Source organism: Fusarium mangiferae (genome assembly GCF_900044065.1).
Source record: "Fusarium mangiferae strain MRC7560 genome assembly, contig: FMAN_scaffold016, whole genome shotgun sequence".
NCBI classification, from domain to species: domain Eukaryota; kingdom Fungi; phylum Ascomycota; class Sordariomycetes; order Hypocreales; family Nectriaceae; genus Fusarium; species Fusarium mangiferae.
Genome location: NW_024573936.1, coordinates 699,251 through 711,332, shown reverse-complemented (window position 1 = coordinate 711,332; position 12,082 = coordinate 699,251). Strand labels below are relative to the sequence as shown.

At 49.4% G+C, this 12,082-nt stretch overlaps 5 protein-coding genes across 5 annotated transcripts; 1 reads left to right on the top strand and 4 right to left on the bottom strand.

The window, feature by feature from the left end:
• Window positions 1-593: 593 nt before the first annotated feature.
• On the bottom strand, window positions 594-1,660 carry FMAN_10639 (putative GTP-binding protein ypt1; the record flags this gene model as incomplete). The annotated part of the gene is made up of 5 exons (XM_041823879.1): window positions 594-791; window positions 953-1,180; window positions 1,241-1,288; window positions 1,348-1,471; window positions 1,650-1,660. 5 exons carry the CDS (start codon window positions 1,658-1,660, stop codon window positions 594-596), a joined length of 609 nt encoding a protein of 202 aa, XP_041689415.1.
• Window positions 1,661-2,969: 1,309 nt separating this feature from the next.
• Window positions 2,970-3,892, top strand: FMAN_10640 (uncharacterized protein; the record flags this gene model as incomplete). Its single annotated transcript, XM_041823877.1, has 2 exons — window positions 2,970-3,246; window positions 3,300-3,892. 2 exons carry the CDS (start codon window positions 2,970-2,972, stop codon window positions 3,890-3,892), a joined length of 870 nt encoding a protein of 289 aa, XP_041689414.1.
• An 850-nt stretch (window positions 3,893-4,742) lies between these two features.
• On the bottom strand, window positions 4,743-5,425 carry FMAN_10641 (uncharacterized protein; the record flags this gene model as incomplete). Its single annotated transcript, XM_041823876.1, has 3 exons — window positions 4,743-5,065; window positions 5,126-5,194; window positions 5,308-5,425. The coding sequence occupies 3 exons, from the start codon at window positions 5,423-5,425 to the stop codon at window positions 4,743-4,745; spliced, it is 510 nt and encodes a 169-aa protein (XP_041689413.1).
• Window positions 5,426-6,610: 1,185 nt separating this feature from the next.
• Window positions 6,611-7,366, bottom strand: FMAN_10642 (uncharacterized protein; the record flags this gene model as incomplete). The annotated part of the gene is made up of 2 exons (XM_041823875.1): window positions 6,611-7,029; window positions 7,294-7,366. 2 exons carry the CDS (start codon window positions 7,364-7,366, stop codon window positions 6,611-6,613), a joined length of 492 nt encoding a protein of 163 aa, XP_041689412.1.
• A 2,595-nt stretch (window positions 7,367-9,961) lies between these two features.
• FMAN_10643 (uncharacterized protein) lies at window positions 9,962-10,259 on the bottom strand (the record flags this gene model as incomplete). Its single annotated transcript, XM_041823874.1, has 2 exons — window positions 9,962-10,111; window positions 10,137-10,259. The coding sequence occupies 2 exons, from the start codon at window positions 10,257-10,259 to the stop codon at window positions 9,962-9,964; spliced, it is 273 nt and encodes a 90-aa protein (XP_041689411.1).
• Between the last annotated feature and the right edge of the window lie 1,823 nt (window positions 10,260-12,082).

The window sequence follows — 12,082 nt, the reverse complement described above, 5'->3', positions numbered from 1 at the left end:
TGGAGAACAGAGGGCCAGGATCGCGAATTGCCAGAGGAAAACGGGGTGCGCAGATAATGTGATTCCCAGCGAATGACTGGTTGGCAGGTTGAAAAGAACAAGAACCGACAAGTGCCTCCCAATACTCGAATTTGTCAAAAGTGCAAAGACACAGCATGGGGGAATAAGAGAAAATACAGCCTGCGCACGCGCAAAACCTTCCAAAGCCATCCGCTACCATGAACACAAAATCTGTCTTCATATCGGCCGTCTCCCTTTATGCTCCCTCCCCAGAACCTATCGATTCCCTCGCCCCAACCATTCCTGCCGTCGACATAGCAATGGAACCTGAGGGCCCGCGAATGACGTTGAGACGAATGGAAAAAGTCGTTGTTCCAGATGCCAAGGCGGTAAAGGGATAAAGTCGTGACTTGCGGAAAAGAAGGGCAATCCAAGTGGTCATGATCTGGTCTATGTGCAGAAATGGAGTGAGTGAAAGGAAAAAGCAAATATCGTGAGTGAACTCGTCCGATCGTGTCCCTGGCATGTTGTTCATTGTTCCGGCCGTACTCCATCATCCTGCTTCGCCAAGAGAAAGGAGAGCATTAACGCATTTAGCAGCAGCTGTTGTTGGAGGACGATCCAACGCCCTGGCCCTGGCCAACTTGCACGCTGGGCTTGGTGTTGTTGGCTGTTGTGGTGCCCATGCGCTCCTTGATCTGGCGGGCCATGGTCAAGAAAGCCTGCTCGACGTTGCTGGCGTTCTTGGCGGAAGTCTCAAGGAAAGGAATTCCCAGGCTGTCGGCGAATTCCTACAAGTTCATGTCAGCCATGGTGTTGCTGTGGGTAGTTGTCGCAGCCGAGGGTGAAATTTTGGTGACAGGGGCATTTGAGCGTTCAGGCGCTTAGATGCATGTGATGGGCGACCCGCTAGGCTGCGACATTCAGAGTACCAGAATAAAAAAAAACTTACCTTGGCTACGCTGTACTCAACGACCTTCTTGTCTGACATATCGCTCTTGTTGCCGACCAGCAGCTTGTTGACACCCTCAGTGGCATATCGGTCAATCTCCTGGAGCCATTGCTTGACGTTGTTGAATGAGTCCATGTCGGTAACATCGTAGACGACGCAGATGCCGTGGGCACCACGGTAGTATGAAGAGGTGATGGTGCGGAAACGCTCTTGACCAGCGGTATCCCACTTGAGGACAGGTTAGCATTTGGTTAGGTGGCCGGAGCCCGCGCGAAGGGTGCCACATACGATCTGAAGCTTGACGGTCTTGCCATCGAGCTCTATTGTTCGGATTTTCTGAGCGAGTGTTAGAAAATAAGCCAGGTAAGTGAAAGTGCTGGCGGGGGACAACGCACGAAATCGACACCGATGGTAGAGATGTAGGACTCGGTGTAGGTGTCATCAGCGAATCGCAGGAGAAGACAAGACTTTCCAACACCGGAGTCTCCGATGAGGAGGAGCTTGAAGAGATAGTCATATCTAGTTGGTGTCAGATCCAAAAAATTATCTCAAAGAGTCGCATCTCGACAGCGGTAGCAAAAGGAAATCGCATGAGGTTTAGTCGAGGATGGCAGGGTGTAACTCTGAAGCGATAGTCAGCATGGGGCATAGTTCCATCAGGAGGTTATCGCAAAGGAGGCGGAGAGTGGCGTACTACTCAGGGTTCATGTTGGCGGTGGTTCCTTGGTACGCAGTAAGACAAGAGTCCGATGCGAAATGTGAAGGGGTGAGGCTGGAAGGGCGGACTTGTCAAGGCGATGGAATGAGACTTGGAGATGAGTTGATGGGAGAGAAAGATTAAGTTGAGGATGGTTGCAGAGGCTCAAGAAAGGTACGTCAGGGAAGAAACGTAACGCCAGGCAACGCCAGCACCGCCTAGGAGAGGGAGGGAATGATGGGGCAGCTGACAGGCGTGGGTCACGTGATGCTGTCAAAGAGAACAAAGACCTGAGTTACAAAGACCTGAGTTACAAAGTCAGTCAACGTGATACTGAGTTAACGGGTAGAGGCAGGGAGAGCATGTGCAGCAAATAAGAAATGAATGAAACCAGAGGGTATGTCACAAACGAGGTTCATTCGCCGATTTAATTTTCTTTGCAAGGCTAATATGCTGGATATTGCTTGTTCTCATGCAATAGCAATATACTTGAAGATGCCGCAGGGCGGTTTACCGATATAACACTATCGCTTGTTGATGCAGACTTTCCCAAAACGGATCATTTTCCAATAGCAAAAGAAGAGCAAACATTGGAATGAGCAATGCATCATTACTTTGAGGGTCTGCCTGCTTTGCTCCGTCGTCGGGCATGCGCTGTAGGCATCCGTTCATTCTTTAGCATCTCATCATGAGGCTGCTGATGAGCCAAACGTGGAGCCTGTGCCGTCATTCACACGATTCAAGTGACTTGGCATGTCACAAGTTGATACATACTAGATCAACTTCACCGCCTTCTGCTTTAAGAGTAAGAAAGGCGACATCTATTCCCTATTGCAAGCAGATGATCTCTAAGAAATGTCAGATAACGCCTTATTAGTGGATCCTGCTTCACTCAAGCCTCAATTCTCCCATTTTCTCCAGATTCCCATCCTCCATGTTCTCTCCCACTCAAAAGATCCCATCGCAGTGGAAAAGACCCGCCCCGCCACATCCCGCTCCGCTGTCAATTTGTGGCTGTGGAGTCTCGATCATCAACCAATCAAGTCCAGCACTTCACAATCATGTCTCTTCCCTACCCTTTACTGCTGCTAGATACTTCCGAGTCTACCCATTAAGCCATCGCAGAAAAAGTCCAAAAGTGGACATACCTTGAGGTACCCTACCATCCAAGCTACTAGATATCGGCAACACCTCATTATTACCAACTCACCTTGATTCTGTAATATTCCAGGCCCTCTTTAACAAAGCCACACTTGGCTTCGTCTATCGAATTTCACTCTTGATCCATGAATCTCTCCATTCTGCTGCGGTGACCTCCCAATGGCCGCGCCCATCCGATCCAGTCTAAGCCGTTCCGGCCGGACCTCTGTTGCCTCTATTCGCAGTCTCTCCAATGCTCGCCCGGCAAAGGCACAGGTTCAACCCGCCACTGTTAGAGAACATAAACTCTCTCTTCCGCCTTCCGATGCCACTCTTCTCGAGGATTATCTAAGGCGAGACGCCTTGTCGAGGACGTATTTCGATGCGACAGGCGTGCGATGGGTCGGATCTGGCGATGACGGACCAAAGGACCCCAATAAGGCAAAGCTGGGGAAAAGTACGTCACTGAGGATATTCCGATGTTTGTATCACAATGCTAATTTGCTATAGCTCTGCGAGTTTTGCAAGAACGATTGCCAACGCTTTTACTACATCCTCTTCCTCACGACATTCTTGCGCCAAACATCGCCCTCCATCTTTTCCCTTCGACGCACCCTCACCTACCAACCGTCTCCGGCCGTGTCGCCTATAACGCAGCCCTCTGGACCTCCCCGATAGCATGGAACCGCGTCCCCATTCTCGGCAATGTCTGTATCGAGGTTCTCGCGGAGCGCATGACAACGGAGCCCCTCACATTCTTACCCCGCCGTGCTGGGGCAATACCCGAGCAGCTCGTGGTCCGCTGGTGCGAGAAGCGAAAGGGTTCAGATAGTTCTTCTGATAGAGGAGTCATCGCCCGGTCCCTGCCGTTCGGTCGGGGAGTCGACCCAGATAAGGCATTCACGGGACTGTTTGTCTTCGATTTCGATGCCGAGGGTCGGGTTCTAAGCCATACTATTGAGCAAGCACAAGCTGGTGGCGATTGGGAAGCTGGAGTTGGTGCAAAGGTTGTCGGTCTGACTGACTGGCTCCTCGGAGGTTGTAAGAACCCCGGCACTCCTATACCAATGTTTGAGCGAGTGCGAAGACGACGATCCATCTAAACACTCACTCTAGGGGTGACAGTGATGATATGACCCCAAGGGGCGTGTTCTCTTAGAAAACGAGAGAGGTTTACGGAAGGATAAGGCATTATGAGAGGCGTTTCTGGTTGCATCTTGATCATTGCCAGCGACTTCATGCTGGTTCGTGTCGCGGGAGTCTTTGTCTTTAAGACAGTGTACAACAACAATCAGCCATGAGACTCCACACACATTCAGACTTTGTATAGCTTTGTAAATTAGCAACTAAAGCTCAGTTTTAGACAATGCCTTGCCTTTAAACAATTCATGTCACTAATCGTGCGCAATGGAGCCTGTCCATGGTTAGTGCCTCAAATTCGAACAAAGGTTGAGTTGTGCCATTGATACATTTTGGTAAATTCCTTCTCCATTCATAACACATGTGACTATTACGAGTACAATAAAGAATGTAAAATACGATATCATGCGTTACGGAATTCTTAGGGAAACCCAGAAACACATTCATAAAGCTTCACGTGAGTTCATATCTTCACAAGTGTACACCCCTTAAGGGGCTACCTTAAGCTTGTCAATCGGAAACTAATAGCTTATAATAGTAGACCATCAATTGCCTCGTGGTGGTATGCATTGGATGTAGCGTCGTGAAGCTCATATATTCATACGCGCTATCCGCCTCTAACCTACTATGTCGAGGCCTTTTAATTGCTGAAGAGCCAGCCCATTCTCAGGCCAGCATCTCCTTGATGGTATATGGGCATTTCACAATATTCTGCCCAAAAGACCATCAGCCAGAGCACTTCGAAGCGTCTGGCAACCTAAGCCTACTTCCAGGCCTTGTAATTTGAGATAAACACCAATATACAAACGTACTCTAGAGCACGATCTCGCCAATGTTCTCTCCCTCAAAACCCTGCTTCGCAAGCTTCTTGACTCGCGCCTTCTCCCTTGCTTTGTCGGCGGCTTTCTTCTCCTCTGCGAGCTTCTTGACGACGTCTAGCTCACCGGGCTCAAAGCCAGGAGGCGGGTCGTCATCTCTGTCGAGGTCGATTTCACCGAGGAGGAGAACGTTTTCGCCTCGGACGAGGAATATGCCGTGATTTATGTCGGCGTACAGACCTGTTGGTCGATCGCTACCTGCTGACTCGGGGGAGGGCGCGAAGATACGTTCGACGGTAGATTGGAGAACGAGATTGGCTGATTGAGGTCAGAAAAGGGAATGTTCTCCCTGCGGTGATTCGTTTCCCTAAAACCCACCGAATTGATCCCAGCTTCTTAGCACGCCGATGAGTTTTCTCCCATCGCGCAAAGCGACCATGAGCTTCTCTGCAATTATACAGTCGTCAGCACACGATCCTTCCTTCTCCCTGCTTCTATCGAGTCCAACCCTTCTCATGAACCGGAAGCAGGAATGAACTGGTACCATGGCGGAGTCGTACTGTCTGTGAGATCCAGGAGCTGCGCTGCAGTCGTGAACATCTGCGGCGGCAACTGGGGAAGCGGTTGCGGCGCACCGCGGCCCAGTGGAGGGGCATCGGCGATAGATAGGTTCTCCATGATGTCGTGATGGATTGAGGTTGGTGGTATTTTGTGATGTCTTTTTGTGGTTGCGAAATTCTATTGATCCATGGAGGGTTCTTCTATGGGCTCATGACATGAACATTGCGAGGAGATCGGTTGCAGGGGTCGAATAAAGGGAAGTTGCTCTAGGTCGTTGATGCTTTGACGTTGATCTAAGGTGTTGCGGATCCTATTGCGGCAAAACAGCGCTATAACGATAAGGGCCACTTAGCTGCATATCGCTATAAAGCGCCGAATTCAACAAAACATGCCATCAAATTTCTGACTTCAATGCGGGGCATTTCAGAGAAGCAGATGGAGGGGCATCCTCATCTTGGCGGGGCAGAAAGTCAAAAGGTTCAGGGAACGGAACAAGCAAGAAATAAGCATCCATGACAAGGTCTTGGCCGCAGTCCCTTAGTGGTCGAGAGCTGCAGCAGTGACTTGCTTGTGCGTCATTATATGCCATTCGGCAAAGGGCTCTTCTTTTTTTTATGTCTCATTATTTTGGTGATCTTTTTCCTCACTCTCACTCTCACCCAGCTTCAACTTGTTTAGATGCGCTCAAGTGAGGGGAATCGCCAAGTCTATTCAACTCCACCATGACCAGGCGAGTTACTAAGATTTCGTCCCTCTCTAGCGGGTGGACTTATGCGCATATTTGCCTCCCCGTCCCGTCGGTCTTCGGGCTAGACCCCGATGAAAAAGCAAGAATCTGAGGGCAGCCAACCTTTTGTGATGCTTTTCCGGTCCTGTCCATGAATTGCAGTAAGATAACCCTCTGATCTCGATGCTCGCACCTTTATATGCCGCTCAAGTATCCCACCCCGTCCGAATTCTTAGATGTGTAAAAAAAAAAAAAACAAGCGATACTCTATCATGTTCCAGCCTAAACGCCTTGGGATGGATGCACATTGTAGTCTCTATATAGAGAACTGAAAAATAGGAGGTAAAAAAAGAGGCGCTTCGTAACTCAACCCAAATTGAGTTTCTGAGACGAGCACGTGTCATTCCTCTCATGACAAGGAAATGGAAGGAACTCTGTGGAAGTGACGGTGTATCACAATCCACTCAACAGCCAGGAGATGAACCCATGTCGTCGCGACTGAATGGAGGGCCGTTTCAAGGATAGTTATTGGTTACTTCCAAGGTCATGATTGCGCATGAGAGGACGCTGTGAGGCTATTGACGGTTTACAGTAGACCGTTGTAAAGCCTCCTGTAGCTCTGGTCTTGTTGATAACGCCTCCCACGCCTGGGCAAATGTAAACCACTGGCGTTCTCGCTTGTGGGATTCGGGCCAATCGTCGTACTCGCTGGTTACTGTGCCCTCAAAGAAGTGGTATCTTGACCGATCTTTTGACGATTTTGGCGCACGCTTCTCATCGATGTCACCAAGATCATAAGTGATCTGAACAGTGATGCCAGCTTCTTCCCAGGCCTCTCGCTCAGCGGCCTCCTGGCAAGTCTCGTCAGACTCCCAGCCGCCCTTGGGCAGCACCCAGCCTTTGCGCCGGGTGGACTGAATCAACAGGACAAAGTTTTGATCGGGAGTGAGAGGCACGATGCCAGCGACGAGACGTTCGCCCTTAGTGTTGTAACCTATATAAAAAGAAAAGTGTCAGTGGTGAGATCTTGAGATTATCGATTGAGAATGCGGACTGTCGGAAAGTTGTCCAATTGTGCCCAGGCGAGCGTAGGAAATTATGGTTGGATTCAAATCCATCACACCACAAAAATGGGCAACAAGGATGGTATAGAAGACACCAAGACATATGCTTTCATAAAAAGCCAAGGAGGTCAAATGTGCCGAGAAGGATACTTTCAAACTGAAAACATTGTATTGCTCATCAGGTAAAGACTCACGTTGCTTGCTTCTACCCACTCGTGACTCCATGGAACGGCCACCGCCCGAGTCTCCAGAGGCAGAACTCGACATCTTCTTAGTGGGAAGTCGGGGCGGAGAGTGACGGCGGGAATTGGGAGGAATGCCGGGGAGTTTGGTCGAGCGAGAACAAAAACAATGATGTTCGTGGATCTCGAAAAGCGATGATGCGGGCAAGATAGCTTCAAAGGTCCTCGGAGGTAGCGGAGGAGAACGGATGTTCACCCCTGGGTCGAGAAGGAGAGACAGACGGGAACCTGCGATGAGCGGGTGGGTGGCTTTCAAAGAGCCTTGAGAGACATCATTGTCGAACAGTGAATAGTTGGTAAAAGTCTTGTGATCAAGTGAGGTGAGGATGAAGAACAGAAGTGGCCGTGGCCTGCGCCAGAAGGTGCTGGTGCTTGGTTTTTGGTCGGGGAGAGCCCAGACGCTCCAAAGAGCTGGGCTGGCGATGTGATATAAACTGCGAGATGATGGAGGTGTGGGTGCGCACGCGCAAAACGTCCCAAGTTTAGCTCGAAGGGGCAGCGGGCGACTCGGCGGATCTCTCTCTCTGCCTGTCTGTCTGGCGGAACCCGCAGAGCAGTACGTACTGACTGTAGCACTGTACGTTAGTAGGTACCTTAGGTACCTAGCTTCAGAACAGAATAGACCCGACTGCAGCGAAGAGGGTTTGGTCTGGCTTAGGTTGGTTGGGGGGCGTGTAGGTACGGGGAGCACTGGGCGCTCGGCGGACAAGCCTTCTCCAAGTAGGCTAGTGACAGCAGACAGGGACTGGAAGCGGAGGGGAAAAGCTGGATCCTCGCCTGCCCAGGGATGGAGTATGCGTAGCGTGTCAGGTCAGAGGTACTGTACAGATCTGTGTGTGTATGTACAGTGCTGTGATGTAGTGCTTGCAGTGGGCTTTAGGCCTAGACTTGCCCGGCCAAACGGTACCTAGGTGAATGGATGGTGGGCGGTGGCACCCTGTAACAGTGAGTCGCTGAAGCGTGGAGTGTGGAACTGAGGGCTTTCGCTGGGTCAACCGATGCGAGGCAAACTTTGATTAGAAATGGGGATAATAATGGAAGTCGTGAACGTGAGAGGCTCCCCTGTTTGAGTTGCCGCGGCGTTTACCAAAGTGACTTTGTGTTGTGTTGTGTTGTGTTGTGTTGTGTTGTTTTGTGTTGGCTGACTGATACCGATGTGATAGTTGGCCATAACGTTGATGGTCAGAAGCGAAGAGGCTTGGTTTGAGTTGAGGAGTCCCACGCCAACGCCTTTTGTAAGAAAGGCTGAGAATCAAAAGCTTACGAGTCGGGGATATGAGATCGATCGGTGACAGAGACGTATTGTTAGTGTGTCGAACTGTCAAATTAATGGTAAGGAAGTGTTATTTCATGCGAGCATAGTACTCAGCCAGCCGCTCGAAATTATTAAGTACCTGGATAAGAATTGCTAGAGCTGTGCAGGGTAGGCGCTTTTCTGAAGGTTTGAGTATCAAGCAATATTCGAAAAGTGTCCGAGTGATCAAGAAGAGACCGTGTATTGGGTATATCCCTGAATTTAGAAGGCTCTTGGCTGAGAGCGACTCCTCAATTGCCAGGCCCAAGTAAGGAAGGCACAACTTGTCAACAGGCAATGCAATCAAGAAATAAAGGTGAGATGAGTCTCCGTGTAGGTAATCTTAAAACCACCTCATGTCTTGCGCCATCCAACTAACAAAGGAGACGAAACTGACAACGACAGGGTCTGTTGCCTTCATACTCGAGCCCATCTCGATAGGCTGAAGGTGCATGGATGCCCATATTGTACCAGCACGAGTCTAAAAAGCTTCTTCAGAGCTGAGAGCTCGGACTGTAATAACAATGCAGGGCTAACCGATGGCATATTTCTCAGAGACGTAATGGGCGTGGGAGGTTGCTGTGTATGCATGACTGAATGGGAAATACGTCGTGGGTGTTTGTCCTTTACTCCTACAATCCAATTATTGTCGTAATGCCACGCCCCCAATCTGCTTCTGTTGGAAAGTCTCGGGGCCCTTGAACCATGAGAGAACAGGAGAACCGAGATGCGGATTAATTGAATCTGGCAGTTACTTGGGAAGATCTCGACCCTCATACCGGTAAGAGATTACAAACCAGCAGCAGATACTTCTATATTAGATCCGAAGCCAAAAACACACACAGGATATTAACCAGCGCCCCATCTTGTCCCGCAAATATAAGTCCACGGCATGAGACGGGGAAGTATTATTATACAGTACAACAGCGATGGGCTTCTTATTAATCATGGCCATGACAAAACGTGTGCTTTGTGGTGCCACTAGTTTGTCAAAAAGTTCTTTACAGCATCCCTTTGTGGCATATGCAGCAGAAGTATCTGAGAAATCTTGGAAGTTAATTAATAAAAGTTCAAAAGCTTAGGCCGGTGAGATGCAGGGTGGTTTATTTAATGTGAAGGAAAACGAGGCCGATTAGTTTCAACGTCCAGTAGATCACAACCAATGGAGGATCATCACAACTCCTCCGATGTAACAATCTACATTTGTGGTACAAGAATGAGCCTCAGAAAGGAGACACTGCTTGACCACGCACCCCCCAGTTTCGTAGCTTCTAGGTTGGCATTGAAAGCGGTCTCGAGTCGGCATATCAGCACGCGGACGCAGGTCTACTTTCGCAGCGTAGGGTCATCCATGCCATTGGCAACGATGGAGGGACGGGGCTGCAGCTCCAGCATCGCGAAGACTTCAACTTGACCTCTTCTCAATTCACATGTTAACAATGATAGGTTCATCGTCGTCCACGGGTAGCTCCTACGCTGTACCACATTAACCCTGACGTACGATGCATGAAGAAGAAGCAGTGGCAGCAGTAGTAGCACGAGAGGGGATGTGAGGGGGAGGGGTAGAATGCGCTTGTACAAGGAGAGGAGCAAGCATTGGGTCCATCCCACGGATGGAGCACATAGTAGGTATCGTGAAAGCGAGGCGAGAGCCCTTGATCTTCACTGCTGGAGTCCTAACTTAGTGGCCGAAGTGCGCATAATAAGCACCCTTGACAATGACGATCATTGGAAGAGATAATCTGATATTCTTCAACACCAGTTCAATCACACAACTCAAGCTGCAGCTCAAGATATAAACAGACGTCATGTCGGTTAAGCCTCTGCCAACTTGAATGGTACAATGCATATCTAGCTCGTCTATTTTAACGCCGGACTCCGTTCCCTCTCAACAATACCTAACTACCTACCTACTCGACAAGCAAGCTTTTGCTTCTCGATGCCTGGTCTGGCAAAAAAGCTCGTAGCGTCTCTAGCTCGGCAAGCCTCCTTGGACATGGAGTCTTCCACAACCAGTTCCCGGAGACGAGACCGAGAAAAGGCCCGCAAGTCGGGTGATAAAAAACATTGGTTCCGTGATTGTCTCGAGGCGAGTCCAAAAACTGCCAAAAAAATCTGCAGAGCAATGGAGCAAATGCAGCAACAAGATGCAACACACTAATGCCGTATCGTTGCTCGATTCGCCTGGGACGGTCAGTTTGAGGCTAGTAGGCCTGTAGGTTTCTTTCTTTTCGTTTCACCTCATTCGTTGCACAGCGACTTTTCTCTCTCTTTGGCTGCAGCATGCAAGGAATAATAGGATGCAGTACCTGTAGAGAGGCTAGTCATCAACGTTGAGGGATTGGCCACCAAAAGCCAGGGCAATCGATTCCTCCAATCCTATCACGTTGTTTATGCTCTGAAGAGACAGGTACTTTTTTGTTTATTATTCAGGATGAGATGAGATGACAGACATGTGGGGGTGTTGGTGACACAGACTCAGCCTTGTATCGAATCTGGTCCCGTAGATGTTGAGAAAATGCTGGAGAGGTGGGAAGTCTTCCTCCTGGATACGAGATGGGCCTGGGATATCCTGTCTTGTAATCTGTGCACTTTCTGAGAGCAAACTTGAATATTTGCAGTCGGATTTAGCAATGAGATTGGCTTTAAGCATAGTGTACATACCTACATATCCTACAACAGAACACCGCAACCTTGGATCTCTGATTGCATACGACGACTGCATGTGAATTTCGATATTGCTAACAGCACTGCAGCTAATAAATGCTCCTTTCATGAATTATGAAAGGTATCAGCAGAGAGTCGGATGTCTAGATAACTATAGCCCTACGTGTCTAGGGTATTTTGGGTGGCCACCTGGAACAGCACCCCGCCATTGCAATTGAAGCTGCAGCTTCCAGTGGTTGTTGCCTTACTTTACCTTAGCGGAGCTGAGCAATGGTTGATCTCATTCATCATCCATCCCATCTTCAACCTTCAGCTATCTTTCCCATCTTAGCATAAAACCCAACATCTCCCACGTATTATCTTTCATTTTTCTCCCTTGACATTCTCTCGGTCAAACCTACATGGGGCACCACACCAACCCAGAGTATCCGTAGCTTCTATACGATATCGGAACTTTGCCGTGGAGTCTACATTCTACCGGCTGCCGCTTTCGAAACCGTTGAACAGCGACAGCCTACAGCACGGTCAGGTCTGGTCTACAGACAGGTGTTGCACACCCGTCAATTTCTGTGTTCTTGAACCCCTGTTCGACTATACATACTAGCTTGGTCGCCTAAAGTTAGATCGAAGCAGCTCGATTTTGGTCAACTCTGTTGCACATGCGCGCACACGATCACATCCCTCACTCTCAGCGCCAATCCCTGGATATCATCCGCAGCCAGCGTCTCGTCATCATCATTCGTGTGCACCCCAAATAACCAACTGGGTTAATCGACTATT